Genomic DNA, 25296 nt, shown 5'->3' with positions numbered 1-25296 from the left:
ACGAACTATAGATGGCGCCACGCATTCAACGGAATTTCATTTCGAATCTAATGAGAAATAAATACTCAAAAAGCCAAACACTTTGTATTCTTTTGAATACCAATATATTTAATAAGTTTTTCATAATATTGCTGTATCGACACACATACACAACATACACAGATGTATATTAATGTACTGTATATAGAGTGTAATTACATGCACAATATCGTTTTACTTCATTAACTTAACTTCTTTGTATAGTATATCCACTTTCCATTTCTGGTAGACACTTAGATATTGAAAAGGTAAAATTGTACGAAATGTTTCGTATTGTAGGTCTATGTAATGTAAGAATGTATGTATTTTTGTTGTATACCCCTTGTATGTATATTTGTTTTGTCATGGTTTTGATGTAAGCTTCTGATGTGTGTGAATGTTTCTTTTGTTGTAAATATGTATACGAGCAAGTACAACAAGTACCATCTGATACTTAATTATGTTACTTTATAGTATATATATATATATATATAGTATATGTATATAGTAGATGTTTGTATATATATTTTTGTGTGTATATATCCATTGAAGTATAGACTAACTACTATGCATATGCCAGGGCACGCATAGGGTTAGCGAGGCGTACACATATTGCTAATAAATTGTTATAGTTTTTTTGTTTGTTTTCTTTTGGTTTTTTTGATTAACATTCTGTTCAATATGTTTGCGATAGTTCTTAGTAGTTGTTTTTGCTTGCTTTCATCGGCTTTATCAGTTTTAAATTCATTTATTTAATTACCAAACATTTAACTAGTAGTACACATACGTTGCACAACAACAAAATAGATCTAAATAATATTTATAAACTACAATATATGCTTTTTATTCATTTTTTCATTAATTTAATTATTTTTATGAGTCGTGTTGTTTTTTAGGTATGTAACATAATGCCACATTAATTCAGTAATTATGTTTTCAGTGTGCTGCATCATCACATTCGCCTTGGGGTCGATCAATATAGAATTATTATTCTGGTTTGAGTCATGCTTTTATTCTTCAAGTGACTGTGTTTGTGTGTTTATATGGAGGTGTGTTTTATGAAGTGTCAAACCAACAATTGCATTTGATTAAGCACTGTTAAACAAACAAACAAACACACACATAAACACAGACTGATACATATATGGAAGTTATGATTATACACACAATTAAATTTGCACTGATTGAAATTGAAATATGCCATTAAAAGATTAATTTAGGCATTTAAATGAATTGTATATGCAGTGAGTGAAGTGAGTTAGTTCAACATCATTTGTGTGTCTGTGTGGTCTTTGGCATTGTCAGTGTGTGAATTGGTAACAAGCTCTACTCTGCTTTTTGTTGGTCAGTGTTAGAGCAGGCCCAAATTCGGTGGGTGGGTGTCAATATTATAGTTAGTATTCATTATTTGTTGTTGCGAGTGTCTTGATATATTGTTGTCTTATGGCATTGCGAGTTCATTTAATTCTCCTATTCAAATTACTTAATTTCATTGAGCTAACATGTCACTTGAGTTATGAAAACATAGTTATCTATCAATAGTATTCGAGGCGCTAACGTGAAATTAAATGGAAATTAGTTGATAGGTTTTTCTTTGTCCCCTAAAATGCTGTAAGCTCGTATAGTTTTTTGTTTTTGTTTTTGTTTTGTTTTGGTTTTTTTTGTCATTGGTCTCGTATAAAAGTGTTTTGCATTGTGTTTCTCTTATTTGATTATTAGTTCTCACTAAAGCTATAACATATACATTTACTCATACAATAAAGCAGCAACATTTGTGGGTCGAGTGGGAGATTAGGAATTGGGGTTGGGGAACTTGGGGAGGATTTATTTATCATAACAAATTGCATAGGACTTAAAGCTGTTTGGCTAATTATAATTATATAAAATTACACATTTAAAGCATTTGGTATTTCTTTTGTGGTTTTGTAAAGTAGTTTTTGTTCTAGTGTGTGAGAGTTGCGGGAGTGTCAAGGAACCATAACATATGATCCTGAGTTACACATTTATTCACTTTTCGAATATAAGTAAGTATATAAATAACTATTTCCGCAATAAACTTGGTGTTTCCGTCAAAAAGTGTCAAGAAATTTGATTTAGTGTTTCATTCATTTTAATTATGGGAACATTTCCCTGATATTGTCTAACTATATAAGTAATGTATATATTTAAGTATATATAATAGTTTTTTTTTAATATTTTGTGTTTTTCTCGAAATGGAATAACGCTGTCTAGAACACAAAACATAAGTGTATTGAGTTTGTTTTGTATTAAAAAATTACATAAAGATTTCAGTTTTATTTAGTTTAGCATTTTCCTTGAATTTTCAGTTATAGTTTATATTTGTTTTTGTGCTTTTTGTTCATTCTCTATATTCATCTCAAAAGGTCATTAAAATAAATGCGTTTCTTTTGTTTGTCGGTTTCTTATGGCTAAGTACCAAATTGTATCTGTATCTTTCGCTAATGTAGTAAATAGTTCTGCAGTTATACATAGTTATAGATTATAGTTTCATTTGTTGTTTGTTGTCAGTATTTCACTGTTCTGTGGTGGGGGCTTTGCGTGTTTAGTTTAGTAGATGGGTGTTTAATTTGAGTTTGAGTTTGAGTTTGAGTTTAGTTGAGTTGAGTTGAGTTTGCTTTTAGTTGCGTTGCCTTTGTGAGTTGGCGAAAATTATCTAAAGATTTGTATCTAACTATTCAAAAAGGTTAGTATCGCTCACCCGGAACATCATTGAATGCTTTTAAAAAAAAGCAGCTTAACATTTAGCTGGAATAACTGAAAGTCGCATGTGAAATCAGCACACTCAACTCGCATCCTGCCCACATTTTTGTGTTGTGTGCGAGAACACATGGCAGGATGAGCTTCTGTTGTAGTTGTTTGTTTGCTGATGCTGTAGTAGTTGTTGTTACTGTTGTTGTTGTTGTTTGGTTTATTTGCTTTTCGTTTCTGCTTATGTGTGGGCCTCTCAAATGACACTCATGCGACGCCTGCCATTTCCGGAGGCCTCGGCTCAGTTGGAGTTGGCCAGCGTTTCGTGACACACCTCCATGTAGTCGGGGTCGTGCATAATGCCCTTTATCATGTCCTTGAGCATTGTGTATCGTGGAAATATCGGATACATCTTTGAGCTGCCGTACTCTTCCTGCAAAGTAAAGGAAACGCAACGGACACAAAACATAGAGACATGTCAAAAAAGTTTCCCCATGAGGTCAAGCAAGCTCTGAAGCCCATTGTTTAACCCGCCTTTGCCTCCTACTTTCTGCTCACCTTTAGCACGCGTATCAAATGCCGCAAGCCCAGATACTTTTTCAGCAAACGATACAAATCATTAATCAGCTGTGTGTTCTCGTGCTCGATTTGTGCCGTTGTCATGTCTGCGTTGTGGGGAAAGGATGCTGGTTAATTATTCTCTTAGCTATCAGCTGACCGCATCAGCTGTCTTTTTTGCTTATGACTTACGTTCCAAGCGCTCCATGCGCTCCCTGCGCTCTGCTGCCTCGTCTGCCAGCTTGGCCGACGTCTTCACGCCCTCGCCCGACTTTTGCGTCTTCTCCATAATGGAACAGGCTCGCATGACATACGACGGCACGGTTTCCTGTTTCTCCTGGCGCGGTATGTCCACCAATGTCCAGTACTGAGTCTCCAGGCGTATGACTTCCTGTAAATTGAGTTTGAGTTACGTATTGTTCTGGGTTGCATGTGTTTGCGACGCACCTTTATCATTAGCTTGAGCATGGGATAGCGTTGAAATATGTTGCGATGGCTCTTCGAGTCGCCGTACTTGTTCATCAGATTGATCAGCGCCTTTTTCACCGTATCGTAGGACTCCTCGAGGCGCAGGCGTAGCGAACGTAGACGTTCATTGGTTTCGATTACCTCATCACGGGTCATGCCACTGGGTGCTCCCTCGTCTTTTACATCCTGCACGATTCGACGCACGCTCTGCGTGAATTTGCCCACAAAATTTGTGGTGGCTAAAAATAAAAATAAAGTATATAAATAAATAAATCACTTAAGTACTCGTACTGGCAGATATTACAATTATCGTTTGCATCAATTAAAATAATATGTACGGAAATTACACGAAACACTGTCATTCATTATGCAAATGTCAGTAGACACGCGCATTAACCCACTTTAATCTGCGATTCATGCGGAAATTGTTCGTCTATGGGAGGAGTCGAACTATTATGCCTAGAATGAGTCGCATTTAAATCCGTTTAAAAATAAATGCATTTTATCAATTGTTTTCGTTTCTCGCGACCTAACCATACGCGGACTCGAACCCGCGATATCAAACATGCGGTGTCGCACCTCTAAGCGTTGCGCCACAGGCAGCAACAAAACTAAATAGGCCCAACAGATATTTTCATTAGCTGATGGCTAATTTCTGGTGTGTAATCATTCTAAAGACCTTTGATAAGAGTTTCGTATGGTTAAAAATACTATTTATATAACCCATTTACATTTTAAATGCATGCTGAATACTTGTGTTTATTGTTTTGGCTTGAAAAATACTATAAATGTTGCTCTCATTTATTTAAACCTAGAATATAAACATTTATTTATGATGTTATATTTGATTTTGTTTTAAGCTACAACCAAGCATAAATGCCCAGAAGGCAAAACAAGTTGTCAATTTATTTATAATGCGAATGAACTACTTTATTTTTTTTTTTTATCATTTTCTTTGTTGAAAAGCTTACCATTTTGTATTCTATTCTTTATGCAACTCTTTTTTGCATTTCATTTCATTTCATTTTATTTCTTCTTTTTGTAGCTTTTTTTTAATTAAAGTGCTGGGCAATTTAAAAATGTATATTTTAAATAACAAAGAAGACAAACAAGTTTATTGAGAATACAATGTAGAGAGCTACTGAAACAGCACCACTTGACATACATGAGTTAATGTATTTTAAGCTATGAGTAATTCCTTCACACTTGAAGATTTCATTGATGAAACAATGTATATTATTTGTTTTCAAGTTAAACATTTTTAACTCAAGTGCCAGCAGATTGAATGTCAAAGAATTACAAAAAATATTTCATTAAATAAATTAAAAAAAAAGAGGTACTATAAATGGCTGTCGGATTGTGGCCTGAGGCTCAGTTATTTTTTCGCATGCCACAAATACTTTGTATTAATAAATGGGAAAACTTTAGAGCATCTGTGTTATTAAATGTGTAAGCGATAATTAGCATTCATCATGACATCGTTTAATGGCAATCTATTCAAGTTCACGTAAAACGTGACCTACCCATTTCGTAACCTTGGTGGGAAGTCTGCGAAAATGAGTAAAATAAAAAACGCTGTAAATTAGTCGAGGAAGATACGCAAACGTTGAAGACTGAATCGAAGAGCGCGCTAATTGTGTTTGAAAACTAGGAATTTTTGTAGCTTATGACAAACAAATAATTCTTTTATAATCTATGATGATGAGTTTGCATTTAATAATGGCCAATGCAGCTGTGCGGATGCACATAATGAGTACAGAGTGCAATCTAAAAAGGGAATGTTATAGTGAGTCATCGTGGGGACAAAGAACTTCTACATATAGCGGGCGTCTGAATGTTGCTATTAAAAAATTGCAAAGTACTCGTGATATGCAATTTCGAATAGTCTCGAGATCAGAAAAACCATTTAATCAATGAGCAATGTGAACTTTGGATGCTGGGAATCCTCGCGTCAAGTAAGAATCAATTTTTATAGGAATACAATTGTGAAGAGACGAAAAAGAAAGATAAAGAGATAGAGAGAGAGAGCGAGAACGAGCGAGAGAATCAGTTGAGCGCTCACGCTCCCACTGACGATTGTACAAAAAGTGTTTAAGCTCGCAAATATAATTATATATTCCTACACATGGGAGATCTTTTCAGTCTTTAATAAAAAATCAAACAGCCAGCAACACGACGGCCCGGCGTACAGAAGTGAGCGAAACACGAACAAAATACGTATAGAGTAATATGACAACGAAGCACAAAGACAGCGGCAGCATAAAGTGAACTTAACATCAGGAAAAACGAACTTATATAAGCGACTATATAGCTATACACTTATACATTATATATACATATATAGGAAATACTCGTAAAGTGTCATTCGGGTGTACAGAAAATTCGCTAAGCATTCGCATTCGCAACTCGATCGTGCGTTTTTATTGAGTTCATTTGCCACAAAAACTTTTAATTAAACAATATTTTCAAATTTAACACACTGCCAACAGCGAAGAGAGAACTAAAGAGAACGATAAAAGAGAGTGAGATCGAAGAGCAGAGAACGCACTAGAATACTCTCGTCTATATAAATTCTCATTGGAGTTACCAAACAAGGTGAGTTTTATGATCGCGATTACCATACACGATTTGTATCTGGAAACCAGATAATATCTATGTTTAAATCGCTGACACAGCGGCAAATGCTATAGCATCATTATAAATTATCCAAGAGCAGTCTCTTTTTTTTCTATTTTAATTATACTCAACATTACCAAGTTAGAACTTTTTAACCTTCTGCTGGTCATTGGCCGCCGACAACAGCTGTCGATATCTGAACTCTTCTTCATATTGGCAATATGCCACAATATTTCCATTTAAAAAAAGCTGCAAATGATCCATGTTTGTAATTGTTGCGCACGATTTCAGCTGACTTGCATAATTTAATGCAGTTTTCCCTCTTTTTTTTATCTACTCGTATTTGTTTTGCCATATTCCATATGTTGACCATATGAATTCACTTTTCGACAGAAAAGCTAGCCAACAAAAAAAGTACATGTTTTTTAAATGCTTACTCACAAAATGTGTCACAGACAGACGTCACATTGACAAATAATGCTGCCAAAAAATGGTTTAAGGAATGTAAATCTTAATTCTGAGAAAATACAAGAATTTCAATTAATTTTGGCTTTCGACTCATCAAAGCTGTTAAATAAATTACTTTTTGGTAATTATTGCTGTCTCAATTTTCAATAAATTCGGCTAAGATAAGTATACAGAAAATGCATTAAAAAACATGTTTTTTTTTTAAATTGATTTTTCAATATTTTTGCTCATTAAATCTGTCTGAAAATGTGCGCTAATTAAATGAAGAATGCATTTTAATAAACATAAAATTTTCCAATGTATGTCAAGATTAAAGCAAATGTTTTGTTTAGAGGAACAGACAAACAAAAATAAATAACCAAGTAAATTCTTCGCGTAAATTTCGAGTATATGCAGATCATTATTTGCGTAAATACAATAATACGCTTCTTTGAACAATTTTTGCAGTCGATCTTTGCGCAATTTGAATTCGTTTTGGTTTTGGACTTATCATGGTTTTTATCATTAACTGGGTAAAGCCAAAAGATATGCATGAGTAGCAAAATTCTGAAAGTTTTGACGTCAGAAAGCTATCTAATATTTACCCAGATGAGTTAGGGCAGTTTTTGATGAATAATATTCATCGATTCACTCTTGAAATGAATAGTTCCCTCGATGTCTAACGGTATAGTTGTGCATTTGTGAATTAAGACGCATTTTGCAGGGGCAGCAAACAATCAATGGAAAAAAAAACTTAAGCGACGACAAACACAGTTGGTAATGACATTATCGATAAAAGGTTTTTTATTAAAAACCCAAGGAAACTGGTGTCGCTCGTAAAACTCGTTTCTCGTCGCACAGTCAATGTGCGAATCTGGACCAGTTTGAGAGACCAAATACTTATTGCTTGTACTACTGCCATATACTTGTGATATCTATAAATACTAAGTATATACATACTTAATTATAGTCAGTTAAGGGTGCAGCAGAAATGCAAATCGAGCACACGTGCAAGTATGCAATATACGATAGACGATTAACGATATACGATGTACGATATGCGATGTCGAGTGAGCTGTTCACAACACTTGTTTGTGTTTGCACCTTTTGCAAGTGTATTAAGTACGTGAATTGTTTTTGTTATGCTATCATTTTGACACTGATAGTCTGCTCCCTCTCATTCTCTCTCTCTTTCCTCCCTCTCTATCTTTTTTTGCGCTCTTGCGGCCTTGTTGTCGCTCGCATAATTTGTTAAGAGTGTGCCGAGTACTCGAACTTGACTGCACCCAAAAGCCGCTTCACTTCACTCCACTCTTCTCCTCAATCCCAAGCTCAAGTCGCTTGTGTCGATATGAAGTATGTACTGTAAATATTTGACACAAAACGTGCTCCATTCTCACAGCGATTCAGCGATTCGCTTGCCTCCGTCGACAACGTCGACTAATGAGCGAAGCGGCTTTTGTTTACCTTTCGCTTTGCTGCTCTGCACTGCTTAGCTCTGGCCCTTTTGCCCCCCGCCCTTCACTCTCCCCGCATAAGCAACTTCCGCGCCCTTGCTTAGTGCATACTTCGATGGCAACCAGTGTAAACCGGTTGTTGCTAATTTGGCAAAACACACACAGAGGCGAAAAAACAGCAAACAAAAAAACCAACAACAAAAATTAAAGAGTAACTGTGCACTGGTTAAATGATGCTGAAGCAAGCAGATACCCTGTTGAAGCAAAATGCAATTAACGCTGCTCAAGTTTAAATTAACAACTTAAAGTTAAGGTCTTAAATTACGTTCACAGAATTCAAGAACTGCTGTCTCTATTGTTATCTTATTTTTAGCAGCGAGTCTCTTTTGATAATTTAATCTCAATAACTTTTCTGAAGTGTGAACTTGATTTTTAAGTTGAAGTAAGAGAAGAAATGATCAAAGAGTTATGTATATACAATCGGTAATATACAATGAATCTTGAATGTGATTTATTTCTCACTGTTCTTCAAGTCTCTTTTAAAATAAATTACTTTTAATAACGCTTTTCAAGTATAAATTAACTACTTTAAGTTAAGGTCTTAAATTACGTTCACAGAATTCAAGAATTGCTGTCTCCATTGTTATCTTACTTTTAGCAGCACGGCGAGTGTCTGTTGATAATTTAATGCCAATAGCTTTGCTGAAGTGTGAACAAATATTTTTAAGTCAAAGTATAAAAAAATGATCTAAGAGTTATGTTTATACAATCTGTAATATACAATAACTCTTAAATGTTATTTAATTCACACAGTTCTTTGAGTCTCTTTTAATAAATTGCTTATAATTACCCTGCCGAAGTGTGATTTTTAAGTATAAGCTTTAAACTCTTCTCAAGTATGAACGTATTTAAGATGACATCTAAAGTTGTGTAAGAGTTATACAGAATCATAAATATATTATGAATCGCTAGTGGTCTCAGTTCACTCTGCATAACAAGTCGGTTTTCATCATTTAATGCTGAAGTAAGCACCAACTTGAAGAGTTATATTAAATCTGTATGAACTATGAATAAAAAATTTAATTTTATTTCTGACAGCTCTTCAAGAGTCCCTTGATAATATACATTCAATAAGTCTGCTAATGTGTGAATTGGCAATTTAAGTTTAAGACTTAAATTATATAAGTTAAGCAACAGCACAAATACTCTACGATTCTTGATTATTGAGTTTCTGTTTTCTTTGAGATTTCCAAGTCTCTTTCGATAATTCACATTCAATATACCCCACTTTTTGCTATTTGCTCGCAGGGTATGGAAAAGAAGTGAGCATTGTTTTCAGTCGCAACCTACAAATACAATACAAAAAAATGTATCAAGCATTCTCACAAACACAACGACATCACATCGCAAACCTCAAACGCAACTTGTCTCCAGTGTCTTCAGCAGTGTTGAGTCTTCGCATTTAGTCTGATTTTGAAGCTGAAGCTGAATGTCTGCAGTGTATCCAAAAAGTACTCGTGTCTGTGAGTCGAATAAATATACAAATGTATCTTAAAGATACAACGAAAACGGGCGCCAACTTTTCGTTGTACAAATTTGTGTTTTGTTTTCATTTGTTTGGTTTTTGTTATACGAATAATTAAGGCACTGCACGTGTATGCGGTTTTTTCGTTGTTGATATTGTTGTTGTCGAGTGCTCTTATGTACATTTTGATAGCTAAGTGTGCGTGTGCGTGTGCATGTGTGTGTGAGAGTGTGTCTGCGGCCTCTTCAAGTTCAAGCAAGCTATTAACATAACGCTTTTTATTGGCCTACGCGACTTTAGATTATGCCAAATTATCTGCCGAGCTGCGTTCGTTTTTTCTTTCGTTTTTTATTTTGTTTGTTTACAGTTTCCACATTGACGTATGCTTTTATTGTTTATACGTTTTCACTTTTATTTAAGCACGAGTACTCTACAATCTCTTTCCTTCTCTTTCTTTGTTTCTCTCTCTCACTCTCTCCCTATCTCTCTCTCTTTTGTTACTGTTAAGTGACGCATCGCGAAACGCGTCGTGAAGGCAAATATTTACGATTTGGGTTTCTACGGCTTATTCATCATTCAGTCATGAGAAATACATACTCTACCTACATGCCAATAAATATCTACATATCTGTTTCGTTTCGTTTATTTTAAGCCAAACCTCAAAATGGAATTTTCAGTCCGTGAATTTTTTATGCTGAAATTTATTGTCACATGCAGCAGCTGCTGCTCACTGCTCACAAACACACAATCGTAATAATCTCTCTCGTTGGCGGAATTGTTCACAAAGAACGCCGCCGCCGACATGTGTTTAAACCGCAGACATGTATTGGCAATAATTCAAAATAATAGCAGTGGTTACAGCAATCAATTGACAAACTAACAGCAGCGCGTCTGTTAGCTACCTTACTTGATTGAATCTTTTTGCATTTGTAATTTTACGCAAGGCGTATGCATCATTTGTGTGCTGAGATCATATCATGGGAAATAACAGAATAAGAAACAGAGGCTCGTCATTTTACTAAGAGTGGGAAACTTCATTGACGTCATATTTATAGTATACTAGAAATAATCTTTACATTACCATGACTGACCATAAATCCTAGCAATTATGATAGCATTAACAAGATTTGCTTATTTTTCTTAATTGCACATATATAAACGGCAGATAAAAACAATCATAAACAATCGAGAACGAGTTCCATTTAATTGAGCTACTTCTTTCTTAGCTTATGCCACAGCTGATGTCACGAACACTCGATTGCACTCGACTCACATGCATTTAATTAAAATGCCATTTTACGAGCATAATCGATGCTTTCGGCGTGTCACTTCTAATCGATTGTTTGGGTGGCATAAGGGAAATGGCGAAATGGGAAAACTACTTAATTGCAGCGCATTAGTGCACATGTGGCAGCCACAAATTGAGTGTGTGCAATTAAGCTGGCTATCGTCCAATTAAAATTAAAGTATTGTGAGCGCAAATTGAGTTCAATTATAGTACAACCAACTCTCCCCCACCCATATAATGTGGTCTGGTACTCACACGAGTGTAACAGATACATCTGCTAAAAATTCTAGTCAATGCGATTTGGGGATCTCAACAGCTAAGCAGTGTATTTATTTTGGTCACGGCCATTGCACAATGGCACGGAAATTACTTGGAGCTTAAGCAATTTGAATGTAGCCAATGCTACTATGTATGAGATCATAAGGCATGAGGTAATGTTTGATCAACAGCATATGGCATAAGAAAGTCGACGGCGTCTGCTTGATGAATAACACACACATCATCTTTTGTCATCATCAGCTTTGTGCATATTATTAACGTAAATCCTTCATTCTTATTTCTTTTGGCTGAAGTCAACGCTTTCACCTGCTTGCCTTTTATTACAAGTATTAATCAGCCCACTGAGCGTATGCGCAATATTTCGTTTAGCTTTTGTATTTGTGTATGCCAAGGGCGTGTGTGTGACCCACAACCCCTTTTCAGGGGCAACCTCTGCCTCTTCTCCCCTCTTATCAGTCAGGCATTCTCTGCTAATTCTCATCAATCAGCAAACTAAATGAGCGTACGAATGTGACGACGCCTCACAAATCCTAGTCGCACGTGCTTATTCCACTTTCCCTATTAGTTGCTCCCTCTCTTTGTGCTACTTCCTTCTACGCCTCCTACACCTCCTACACCTCGCACACTCTGAGTCAGACTCGCTGTTAGTTTATTTTATGTGACAAGCCGGGGGAGTGTTTGCTCAGCGTGTTTTAATTAGTTCACGTTGGAGCCCCTTTTGTTTCACTAATTGACCGCATTTGGCGACATTGCGCGTAGTCAGGCATTCAAACAGTCGAATCGAGTCACGCCTCTTTCCCTCTAAAAAAGGCGTGTCAATCATCAGCCACCTTTTTGATTTATTGACTTCGTGCTGCAAACAATTGAACTCAAAATGCAAACTGCACTCGTGTTGACGATGACGATGACGATGATGATAAATGCTTGTTGGCCACAAAACTGATTTATGAATGCATCGTTTATTTTTCATCGCAACTGGGGAAATGTGAATGAATGCGCGAGAGTGTGTGAAATGTGTGAAATTTGTAACCTGTAGGTGACAATCTAGCGGATTAGTCAGGCGACACTGTGCAGCTTTCACAGTGGCGCGAATGACAAACAAGTGCTTCAATTAGAGCGTGGGATTGCGATTTGTGGCACTTTTGTTATGCCAAAGCTGAGTAAATATTGTTGAGAGCAGTTCAATGTATTGAAAATACACAAAATGATGATATACATGGAACTCAATTATAATGTAAATTAGTTCGATGACTTGTCATCCACCTGTTGGCCTCTAGATAGAACTGGCTTTGTCATACTCGTATTAAAGCTACGACCTCAGCATTAGTTAGGCTTACACAGTTTGTGGCATCTTGACATATTGACAGCCCGGACAATGCATTTCATTTGTACACAATGTTGTCTAATGCAGCTCAGCTGGCAAAGCTGACCACAAACCGAAAGACATGGTGTTCTTTTACTCTGTCTGAAGAATGATGTTCTACAATTTTTTGCCTTAATTACAGCTAAAGTTTTACTACCAACTTGTGTGCAATGGGGCGTATGCGCAACATGTTCGACACTTCAATTGAATTAGGGCCATAAATTAGATTATTATGTGCAGGTTTTTACAAGTCAATTTTCAATGCAAACGTCGCATGAAATTCAATACAAGTGGCTGCGTTTCGTCTTTTTTTGAGTAAATTTAATGTGCACTCCGGGCCAATGCTATATCTTCACTTAATATTTGATGTAAGTGTTCTTCAGTGTGTGTGGCACTCGAGGGAGAACTCTTTGTGCGTGTGTGTGTGTATGTGTGTGCTGTGTGTCAGTGTGTGTATATTTGTCTGAGCCCGGCATTTTCATTAAAACTTTAAGTCACTTTTGCTGCTGTCATTTGATGCTACTACTACTTTGCATTATTCAGGCAACTGCCGCCGCATTTGAGCAAACATAAACACACAAGCACATGTGCGTGTGCGTGTGTGTGTGTTGTGGTGTGTATATTAGTGCGTGTGTGTGTGTGTGCCCCAGCAGGCAGCACAAATAGATGAGTGCGGCAGCATCCAAACCAAACGAGACGAGTCAAGTCGAAAACGAAACGAGGCGAAAGGACACGAAAAGGACTCGTCGAAGCTATTCCTGGCGCCTGCCACCAGCTAAATTAGAGTCCCCAGTGTGAGATCTCAGCCTTGTGAGTTTTGGTTTAACCTTAGTTGAGCCCAAATTTGACTCCCCAGCACACGCCTGATTGTCCTTCACACAAAGGCAAAATACATTGTAGCAAAAAAGAAAGAAAAAAATGAGATAAGGAACAGCAAAAGCAACAACAACAACTATAAAGCCGACAGACGCCCAATTGGATCCGCAGTTTGACAGATGCATGCTGTGTGTGTGTGTGTGTGAGTGTGTGGCAAGAGCGACAGCAACAACAATATCGATATACAGACAATAATTACAATTCTAACAACAATTTTTCGCTCATGTTGCGCTAATATTGACGCAGCACAGTGACAACCGCAAGGCAACAAAGCCACCAACAACAAGGACTCTCGACAACCAGCTGTCAACTTGTGCAAACTAAACAAGCACCAAGGCACACTCACGCAACAGAAGCGGAGAGAAGGGACAGAGGAAAGTGGAGTCAACGCATTCAGGCAGCGAGACAAATTGACAGACAATTTAGCTGTCAATTGTGCGTCGCTCGTTTGGCGGTTGCTCGGTTGCTCGGTTGCTCTGTGGTCCGCTGCTGCTTCTGTTGCTGCTGCTCTTCACTCTCTGATTTCCTAAGGTCTCACTCCACAGGAAACATCTTCGGCATTAATTTGGCTCGTGCTCCTGCTGCTCACAATGCAAAATGCGACTGTATGAAAATGACCATTTGATGGCCATTAAGCTGGCTTCCACTTGGACCAAAATCAGCTCTTGCCAAAGCCAAATCTGAGTAAATAAAACAGTCATTTGTTTGGCCAAGTTCATGTCGACGTGAACAACAACTACTTACGACTTACAACAGCGATGACGATGACGATGACGATGACGACTATTAGGCCAATTGGGCGTGCTTAAAGACATCTCAGTCTCAATTCTCTACTCTCTGCTCTCTGCTCTCTGCTTTTCTCTTATTTCCATAAGCAAATGCAAACTAATAAAATATTTCGTGTTTGCCTCGTGGAACCACTTCAAACTGCCCGCAGCTGAGAAGAGCTCAGTCTGCCTTTCTCTTTCCCTTTTTTCCCATTGTGGTCTTTGAGCATTTGCATCTTTTGCACCTCTTCGTGTCTCTCTCTCTCTCTCTTTCTAGCTACTTTCTCTCTAGTTTCTGTCCCGCTGAGTGCATATAATTTGCAAGCCCTAGTAGGGCACAACTTTTGCAATTAGAAGATGCCGTCCTGGCCAAAGTGGCATTTGTGGTAACTCTGTCTTGTCACAAAGCTCCTCCTTGTCGACTGCACCACTTTAACAGCCACTTGTAGCAGTTGCCACAGACCTAGTTGCAGTTGTTGCACTTACCACTCTGCCACTTCTTGCTTTACCTCTTTTTACTCTTTTCTCATATTTGACACTGTTGAATTCATTGGAAAAAGGAATAAGTCAGACATGAAATAGTTTTTAACTAATTAGATTGCTTCCCCCTTCTGGGATTATTCAAGGGCCCAACAAATTAGAATTCATTTGATGACAAAACTATGGCTTCCAGCTAATTTGAAAATGCTATTTTAAAGGTTGAATTATTCCAATGTAATTTGCCACTTGCTTATGTCATAATTAGTTGCCTTAATTTGTTAAACAACCCAACAAACTATATTGTAAAAAGTTGTTTAATAAATTGTGAACATAAGACCAAAAATTGAAAATTATAAAATATAATTTGCTATTTGTTTATGACATAATTAGTTGTATTAGTTTGTTAGACAATCCAATAAAAAGTATTTATATGCCAAATATTAAAAGTTGAATCAATAAATTGTGTGCATAAGTCCATAAGTTGCAACCTATAAAATTATAATTTATCATTAATAAATAGTAGGTAGCATTCATTTGTTAGGCCAAAAAATATGCCGCAATGCAATATATTCATAATGTTCAAAAAGTAGTTCTATAAAATAGCAAAATTTTTAAATATAATTCGTTAATTTATTGCATAATTGGTTTCATTCATTTGTTAGGCAACCCAGCAAAAAATTTAATGCAATTACGCAATTTACACATTTTAATGAAAACTTCTGAAGCTGAAGTAATTTATTTTGCAATTGCAAAACTTGTTTGTAGCATTTATAACTAGTATTTTATAACTTTTGATCTCAATTTATTAGTAGTATTTTATATGCGCTAATCACTGTTTATTAATAATAATTTATATGTATCTGTTGACCACTGTTGCGGTAATAGGATTAGTCAACAGTACTTATTCAGTAAGTATTTTTTAAATCTGAAAATAATTTTATACTAAAGAAAGTATATCCAAGGCAATCTGTTGATTGGTGTTGATTATTCCCAAATTTGAAAACTAATTTAAATTTACATCGTAGAGACTTGAACATTTTAATTGATGATATTAAAGCTCAAGTAATTTATTCTACAATTGACAACTCGTTTGTTGCATTTATAAGTAGTATTTTATAACTGTTGAACTCTACTTATAAGTAATATTTTGTATGTGTTGGCCACTGGTGTAGCAATATCATTTTTCAATATAACTTTCTGATAGAAGTCGACACTATTTTTAACCGAAGAAAATATATCCAAGGTAATCTGTTGATTACTACAAAGCATCACGATGCTAACGCTCCGAGTTGTGTATATCATCCGTCTTTGGATTGAAACTCATAGTCGGCCACGGCATTGTTGCCACTATTGTTATTATTATGCACATTCCACCACAGACAGAAAGAACGAGGGAGAGAGAGAGAAGTCCAATGCTCCCCCCTGCACATAACACAAATGTATATTTGTTTTTGGTATTGTTTTACTTTTGCCCCACTTTCCAAGCACAAAGTAAACTTTTATGAGTGTGCTTCTGTATGAGGGTGTCTGTGTGTATGTGTGTGTGTGCGAGTGTGCGCTACATAAAATTCATTTTTAACAATAATAAGAAAAGTTGGCAGTATTTGGCCTGAGGTCCAACCTCGTAGTCAGATCAAAATCGCACAAGCAACAATTGAAACAACAACAACCACAAAAAAAAAGGCAACGTGCATAATTTAAACACGAAAAAGCAGACAAACCGATGCCGAAATACACTAACAAAGTGCTATTGTGGATTAAGATTAGGGAAACTTTACAGCATGCCTTGCTCTACATCTGCTGGCCATATTACGCATACGCACCATTGCACAAATCTCATTAGGCGTTGTCATGGAGCAATACAAAATGCGGACTACCGAGTGCCGACTGCCAAAAGCCAAATGCAGAATGCAACACCAACAACAACAACAGCAATGTGGCATCTTAATTACAGTGTTCTGTGAGCCTGACATGCTCATTGATTGGGACGATCTGAAAAACTTCTAATTACCCGATGGGTCATCGGATGATGGGCAAATGCGCCGCACAATGATGCAACAAGCAGCCGAGATAAGGGACAGGATTTGCATTCAGTTGCATTGACATTGCCAGTTCCTGTTGCTGTTGTGCTGAGTTGCTGGTGATTTTGCTGCTACGTGAGCAGTTGATGGGATGACACTTTGACGCTTGAATAGAACACGGAACAAACAACACAAGAACACAAGGACACAAGGATACGAGAGAATATTGTATATTGCAGAATATTGTATATGCATGCATATCCTCACATTAAGGCATAAGCCACTTAATATGGGAAAACGCCTTTCAAATTCATGTCACGCTCATTTTGTAGCTTAACGTTAAACCGGCCAACAGAATCTCTGCTCTCTGTTCTGTACGTTATTAGATTTTGCAACTTTGCTTTTCATTTTGGGCAACGGCATCGTCAGACTTAATGGCCAAACAAATTTAAAAATATAATGCTCTGGTAGCAATTTGCTTCTTTCTTACCGCGCTGCATGGCCCCACTGTGTATGTTTGCGTTTAATCACTTTTTCAAATGAATTCCTCTTGGCGACATTGATGAGCAGAGCGTGCACGTTCTTTGCTTCTTTTTCTACGCAATTTCCATATTGCAATTAACAGCTGACGTCGTTTCTGTCGTCGCTACTTGTGCCTGCTGATCGACATTTCCTGTTTGCCTGTTTGCTCAGCTGGACAAATAGAAGTTTGACAGCCGCGAACCGAGCCAAACCGAGCTGCCGTAACAATGTGCCAACGTCACCTTTAAGGCCGCCAGATGCACAAGTACTGACCGGACCCCGGTTGACAATGCTTCTGCTGGCCATGCTGGCCGAGCTCGTTTATGTACACAGACTGTGTGCGATTATCGTCATCATCGTCATCAGGATACGCCTGACTGGACACTCGGCCTCATCATCGACAGCCTCCGTTTCCATTTTGTGTCATTTGTGACTCGGTCTCAGCTGCTCTTAGTGAAATCTAAAACAGTTTGCCAGCTAAATGGTTGCATTAACGGAAAACTGCTGCTCGCCTCGTCAGGACTTTTGCTGACACGAAAAATGAAAGGAAAAACTTTCTAATCGTCGCCCGTGTTGCATGCAACAGGACATGACGGGAGCATGTGTCTGCCACGTTGTTGGCAACTTTGTTGTTGTGCGCTTATTAAATTTCGTTTCACCTTTTGGCAGTCGAGCAGCTCCTTTCACCCATTTAGCCACTCAATTGAGTGGACTCCCCCGCTGCCTGTAAAATAATCACTTAAGTTGCAAAACTCTATTGACCACAATTGTGTCGAAGGTTCTTCCATAAATAGTTTTTCCACTCGTTCGTTCGTGTAACGTTGCTCCTTTGCCAGTTTGAATAAAAAAATTGTGTTTGTATTTGCAGATATTATTTTTGCATTTATTTCATATGTTAACTGTCTGTCAACGAATTCAATTAATTTATAATCAAAAATAAATTAATTCACAATTGGAAAAACTGCGGGAAAACGCACCGAACAAAAATCAAAATATAATCAATTTTTGGTATGCCAAATAAAAGCAATTACGATTCGATTAATTGCACGAATAAATGCAAAAAAATTTCATTTGAGCATATGTAAAAATTGAAATTTAAATATTTATGCCAATTGGCTCGCATTGCAAAGTGTATTTGTAATGCGATAATTTGTTTTTACGCTGTAATCACCAATGCTTTAATTTGTATATACATTTTTAATTTACTCAAATTATGTGGCAAAGCCTGGAGAGAACGACAGCAGCTGTTGCTACAGCTTGTCAGTTTCTTTTTGGTCATACAAAAGCTTCACTTGCCAAATTGACTCAATTCCCATGACAAACTAACAACTTCCGTTGGCCAAAAGTGCAGCATTTGAGCAGCTGCCTTTCACATTTCAGGGCTTCCATATAAACTGTTATGAGTTTGCCAAGCCCATCCACACACACACCCAACAGTAAATTGCCTGTTATTGTGGCTAACAAAACTCACACTACAATTTGCAAAACAATTTTGCAATCAATTTTATTTGGTTTCTATCAGGAAGTGCATATTTTTATGGCAACAGTTCTAATGGTTTAATTACATAGTTTAAGGATTACATTTTCATATGCTAATAAATATGGAAAAGAGGGTATATCCAATCTCTTTTTTAAACTACAATTTACTCGCTCTTATAAATATTGAAAAAAGGATATGTAAAATCAGTATTTTAATATAAATCTAACTGCTTTCTCTTTCTAATAATTATTAATAAGAGGATTACATTTTTGAATCCTAAAAAATACAAAAGTGATTACATTTTCATGACGTAAAGAATATTGAAAAGAGGGTATATAAAAATAGAATTTTTCAAAGTACAATTTAAAGGGAAAGCAACTCTTTTGCTATTCGTCAGAATGTTATAAATACGTGCTTGGAAATTTTGATCGATAATTAAGAAAATAAACCACATAGAGTATTTTCCCATCGTTCAGCCCACAAAGTGTTTAGCATTTCGTTTAAGCATTCTTGCTCAGATTTAAATTAACAAGAAATAGTTTAAAAATTACCAAGTTTTCCCTTCAGTTTGCAGTCTTAAAGAAAGCCAACAAATTGAAAATAGAATCTCTTTCATCTCACAGCCCTTCCCCTTAGTCCTTTAGTCCGTTTTGCGGTCAATTAATGTAGCGCATCCTTTGGTCGCATTGTTCGGATGCTCGGATTACCGCAAATTGAATTACGGCTTGAAATTGAATGCTTTATTAACACTAATTGGTTGTCGTCGTCTTCCATTCGCCCTTTTTTATGCTTTTTTGCCGCGGTTTAGTCTGGACAAACGCCAAAATAAAAACAGCATAAAAATTGCACCAGTTTTTCTAGAGAACACAAAATAAATTTTTATTGGTTTTCTAAGGAAATTTCTGGAAATAATAGCAAATCATTTTTTTGTGAATAACATTTTAATGTGTATTTTGCTGGCAACAGATCAAACAGATTCGCACATGTTTCCTGATATGTATTCAATTGTTACCTCATGTTGTCAATAAGCAAAATGTGCTCTAAATAATTATTTGCCTAGTCGATAACCAGAAGGTCTGTATGAGTCAACCCTCTGTGACTTCTTAGTCAGAGCAAATTTAATCTTTGTGCGATAAGAATTGAAATTCTGTAGAATCTGCTCGTCAATCATAAGTTAAATTTAAAAATATATTTAGGAAATATAAAAAAGGTTCTCCAAGAATCCTCATCAACTAATTTGCTTAGCGTTGCCTTATCAGAACACATTTTCTCTGACGTACGAGTTTAAGCATTAGGCATACTCATACGACACATTGGCTTAAGTCTGGGAATATATTTAAGTGTGAGTGTTGAGCACATTGAATTTTCTTTAAATTCAGATGTACTTGCAAGCAATTGTTCAGTTTACAATTGCATTCCGAAGCGGAAAGATCGAAAGCACATTTGGTGACTTACACAATATCAAAGTGAGCTTAATATAATATTATATAAGTAATGTAGATTTTGTGTGTGTGAATTGCAGTAAAGCTGTGAGCCGCAATTTAAAGTGTCAACTAGCTTTGGCCACATTCAAAGCCAAGGCTAGTTACCAGAACCGTAGCAAAACCCAAAACAAAACAGATGTCAGAGTGAAAGTAATTCTAAAGTTCGCCGCAGCACACAAAAACATGCAGCGTGGCCCCCCTAAAGAAAAATTGCACTAAACTTGATGTCTAATTTAAAATAAACCTCGACTCCTTCAAGTCAAACGCAAACTTTCGAGCCTGGCGAAAAGCCAAAACAGAACCGCAACAAAATTTACAGCTCGAAAAGTTTGACGTCGGATTGCTTGTTGTTGGGTTGAATTGGTTTCGTTTTTGTTTTTTTTTTGGGGGGGTTCTGGATATGGGTCTGAATCTTAGTCCGTATTGTTGTTGGGTTTTTTGGATTTAAGTAATTGAGATTGAGCTTCAAGTTGACTAATGATGAATCGTTGTTTGCAGAGAGAACAACAAATTCAATTCAAGGATATGAACGAAACGAGACGAACAATCGGTGGCATTGCACTTCCGGCACTGCTATTGACGCTGCTGCTGCTGCTTGTGTCCCAAACCGAGTGTCGAGCTGCGGGGGAGTCGGAAAATGAGTCTGATATTGCATCGCTTCCTCCGGATGTGGATAACGTGGAGGTAAGTGCAGAGCAATATGTTATGTTAACACCATCGATTATACAACAAGTATTTCCCTGAGCAGTTGCATCGAGTGAAGCTCGTCAATGGCGTGATGACTGAGGATCATCCCATTGTTATGTACAAAGAGGACTTTGTCAACGAGGATTATGGTAAGTTAAATACTCATTGTGAAACTGAAACATGTTTGCTGAAGTTGTGCATTCCCTGCGCAGATCCCACCCAGAGTGAAACCAAGGCAAAACCTACAAGGAAATACAAGCAACTGAAGCGCATGCGTCATCATTACAGCACCGCAGAGAAGATACGCTTCGATGTGCTGCCCGAGACACCAATCTTTGTTGACGATGCCGATGACTCCGGTGCCGATAACTTTGAGGCCGCCTCGCTGTTGGAGCCCTCCAAGCAGGAGACTCTCCAGAAGTATCCCAAGAAGTACCACAGTCGTCAGCGTCGACAAGTGTACTACTACAACAGAAACCACTACTATGTCCAGCCCTATCAATATGCCCCCTCTCCCGCACCATATTATCTGCCAGTTGCGACACCAAATCAATACCAACAGTTAGTATAGAAAGTTGTTTATGAAAATGCCTTGAATTTCATTGTTTATCTCTGCCATTTGCAGTAGTCAGGTAGAGGGCAAGAAACCTAAATATCGTGGCAAGCAACCGCCATGGCAAACGAAGCCCACGAAACCCAGCATGCCCACCGATATTGGCACACGTCTAGGCGAACCCGATGAAAACTCTTTGTTCCATGACTCGAATCCTGCCAATGCCGACTTCTCGGTATTCAATCAACCCAGGCCAGCAGCAGACACTCCCAGACCAAGCTCAAGCAATCGTCAAACGCCAACAACTCGCCCTCCTTTCGGTGGATTCCAGTCCCCACCAGAGTCACCAGGTTAGACGACATTTTCTTAAACTCAATACTCAAATTAAACTCAATTATTTTATGTACTTTTTAGTGGAGCAACCGCCTAGTTGGGAGCCCAGCCCACAAAGACGTCCAGGTAAATTTAGCTCCTTTCAACTCCTCTCATACTTGATCATTCACTTGCATTCGAAATTCATTCATTTTGTGGCATAACAAAAACCCCTGCTTTGTCTCATTGAGTAACTGCTAACCAAAACGCTTTCTCTCTGTGTCTCTCTCTCTCTCTCTCTTTCTTTCTCTCTATCTCTCTCTCTCTCTCTATTGCTGCTTAATATTTGACAGCCACAAATAGGCCGACGACATCCGCACCAGCAGCGTCGAGAAGAACCACACCGAGGGTGTCAAGCTGTGTCTGGGCCATTGTCAACTGTTGTTCGCAGGGCAACAGTGATATCCACTATAATTGCTTTGAGGAATTTGGCTGTCACGGCGCCTTTTGGGGCGTCAATCCCTGTGCGGACAATGTGCGCGATGGTGCGATTGCCTCATTAACGAGATCCTTTTCAACCGGTCCTCCATCCCTACGCCAATAAATAATCGAGATTTTCGCTTACTTCGATTGGCTGTGTGTGCGCCGTGAAAGTATTTTTGGGATTTTCGCTACATACAGGAAATCTACCTATTTAATTTATTCTCTAAGCTTAGGTCTAAAACACTTAAAACCCAAAACACAAATAAAGAATTTTCAAATTTGTCTTTTTTAACTGCAATTCTCTTTCAATTACTAAACAAATCTGGTTTAATTGGCAAATGGTAAACTTAACAAATCCGTAGCTGTTACTTGGTTAATGGCTTTTACATGTTATTGGTTTGGTCTACGATTACACATCAATTGCAATTACAATTACAATTACAGTTACAGTTATAGTTAGATATTAATTACGCCCACTCAATCAGTTGACCAGCTTTCAACTGTTGCAGTCTTCTATTGTTTGGCCAAAATGCATTTCAATTGCAGACAATTAAAGGCAATCCGATAGCTGGCTAATAACTGTTCTTGTTGTAATACGATACAAATATTCACACACATTCACACACATACACATCACAAACACACACACACACCTGTAGAGCAGCACACTTGTCCACGCCACAAAAGTTAACAAGTCGGCGCATTTTAATTGCAGCTTCTGCGCTCTCCTCTCGCCCCCGTCCAGCGCCCGCGTATCGCCAGGGTAAGCCAACCAACGTTGACTGGCCATGATGGATGTCCATGTCAAAGTAAATCAATTGCTTTGTTTCATTACAGACGTCCTCGTGTATCCCGAGGAGCCGAGCTACAAGGAGGGCAGCGCCTGCCATCGGGCCTCGCATGTCTGCTGCAGTCTCTCTAATCTGGCATCGTTGTACGATTGTTTCCAGCATCTGAACTGTGAGAACAGCATCTCTGAGATACTCTCGACCTGCTCTTAGTGATTGACAAACACACACATACAGACACACACACACAACGACTCGAGTTGCTTTTAACTCTGTCTCACATTACTGCTTGCTGTCTGGCCGCAATTATAATTAAGCCAACCACACAGAGAGTGCTGCTGACCATTTGGCTTTGACCTTTTCCTAATTCACATACAAGAAGTAACACAGCTAGTCGTCGACTGACTTTCCCGCATACTCGCTTATAGATGATACAGTTTAGCCTAGCTTAACATAGCGTGTTTATACATATGTTAATACCACGTATACTCGTATATTTTGTGCCAAGTTTCATAAATTACAAAGTTCTGCTCTGCTGTCAACTTAACAAAGTATGTCTTTATTATACCTGTCAGTGATGGATTAAAAGGGTATGAATACTTAGTTGTGATTCCTTGAGTAAGTACAGAAATGTTTGAGTAAGTATACATATTTAATTTTACTATCAGCGACTACTGTTTTATATAGGTGAAATGCTGATTTCAAACTTGATGGCAATATTAAAAGGAATAAAGGTTTTGAGTTAAAAGTCTCATGGCCAATGCATAGGTTTTTACAAATTTTTTACATGTGAATATTTTATTTAGAATTTTCTTATTTAATGGGAATAACATATGATCGATAACAACTCTTCTACATCCTTGAATCTATTGGAGAATCGGCTTTAAATTATCAAGATAATATTTACATGGGTAAAAGAAATATGTCAAAAGTTTCATAGTTAATGCGACGATTGTTTATATATCATATAAATCATAAAAAAATAGAATTTTAAAGATTGAATATATTTTTTAACCATAAATACCAAATCCTTCTAGTACGTATGTATATTTTAAATTTTAATATAGTGATATACTCGTATGTATGAAATATTTCTTGCAAAATTTATGGCCTAAACAAATATAATTTTTCAAAGGTTGGATAGAAAAAAATGTATACGTACATATAATATGGAAATATTTTGTATAATATTCCTAAAGTTTAAACACCATATTTATTATTTTTTTCAACATATATAACTGTTTTACTTATGAGTAGGAATCATACTGCAACAGTCATAGATCGGTGAGTGTATTAAAAATTTTGCTTAAAATTGTATGTCAATATTTATATGGTTTAATTAAATTTTGTCAAAAATTAAATAGCGAAGAATTATGCATATTATTTATATGGGAATATTTTATAGAGTATTCTTAACGTCTCAATATTATTTCTATCATTATACCCGCTACCCATAGGGTAGAAGGGTATTATAACTTTGTGCCGGCAGGAAATGTATGCATCTCCGGCCCTTTAAAGTATATATATTCTTGATCAGCGTCAACAGCCGAGACGATCTAGCCATGTCCGTCTGTCCGTATGAACACCTAGATCTCAGCGGCTATAAGAGATAGAGCTATAATTTTTTTTCGACAGTATTTGTTATGTTTGCACGCAGTTCAAGTTTGTTTCAAATTTTTGCCACGCCCACTACCGCTCTTGCAAATCAATAATAACAAGAGTAATATTAAAGCTAGACGTGCGAATTTTAGTATACACAATAATAGCAATGTTGTTTGTGATTCCTGAAAATTTGATTGCGATCAGATAAAAATTGTTTAAGTTATTAAAGAAATAGTTTTGTATGGGCAAAAACGCCTTCTATGTATGTGTTGTATGTATGCGTATACGTATATACATGCTCGCCTCTATATTTGTATCTTTGTATGCAAGAGGCACTGCGATAGCTCTATTGGAAGAGTGCAAGCCGGGCATGTCGTGGTGCCCGGGTTCGAGCCCGCTCGAGGTACAAACTTTTTTTTATTTTTAACCACCCGGTCGGTGGTGCTCGAGTTCAAATCCCGTTTTATTTTTAATATTTTGAGATTATTACCGTAATATTTTGCTTTAATTCAA

General features: G+C 37.1%; 2 protein-coding genes across 6 annotated transcripts in view; one reads left to right on the top strand and one right to left on the bottom strand.

Annotated features, from left to right (window-relative positions):
* Window positions 1-113: 113 nt before the first annotated feature.
* The window catches only part of LOC132784201 (uncharacterized), a 52740-nt gene continuing 27557 nt past the window's right edge, over window positions 114-25296 (bottom strand). The window contains exons 3-6 of the mRNA XM_060789637.1: window positions 3733-3992; window positions 3478-3676; window positions 3286-3392; window positions 114-3160 (exon numbers count right to left, since the gene is read on the bottom strand). Of these exons, the coding sequence (XP_060645620.1) occupies window positions 3029-3160; window positions 3286-3392; window positions 3478-3676; window positions 3733-3992 (698 nt within the window). The 3' untranslated portion in view covers window positions 114-3028. The remainder of the gene's footprint in view (window positions 3161-3285; window positions 3393-3477; window positions 3677-3732; window positions 3993-25296) is intronic.
* Window positions 5881-23719, top strand: LOC132784810 (uncharacterized). Of its 5 annotated transcripts, none has more exons than XM_060790676.1 (8): window positions 5881-5946; window positions 6243-6348; window positions 20857-21042; window positions 21107-21194; window positions 21258-21606; window positions 21671-21948; window positions 22013-22057; window positions 22264-22685. In XM_060790676.1, exons 3-8 carry the CDS (start codon window positions 20884-20886, stop codon window positions 22512-22514), a joined length of 1170 nt encoding a protein of 389 aa, XP_060646659.1. In that variant the 5' UTR covers window positions 5881-5946; window positions 6243-6348; window positions 20857-20883; the 3' UTR covers window positions 22515-22685. The 5 variants fall into 5 exon arrangements, with proteins under 5 accessions (XP_060646659.1, XP_060646658.1, XP_060646660.1 ...); XM_060790674.1 differs by lacking the exons at window positions 5881-5946; window positions 6243-6348; window positions 22264-22685 and adding exons at window positions 20239-20340; window positions 23109-23156; window positions 23231-23719; XM_060790675.1 differs by having other exon boundaries at window positions 5906-6348.

Source organism: Drosophila nasuta, chromosome 2R (genome assembly GCF_023558535.2).
Source record: "Drosophila nasuta strain 15112-1781.00 chromosome 2R, ASM2355853v1, whole genome shotgun sequence".
In the NCBI taxonomy this organism is placed as follows: domain Eukaryota; kingdom Metazoa; phylum Arthropoda; class Insecta; order Diptera; family Drosophilidae; genus Drosophila; species Drosophila nasuta.
The sequence above is the reverse complement of the archived record's forward strand: the minus strand, read 5'-3'. Positions and strand labels throughout refer to the sequence as shown.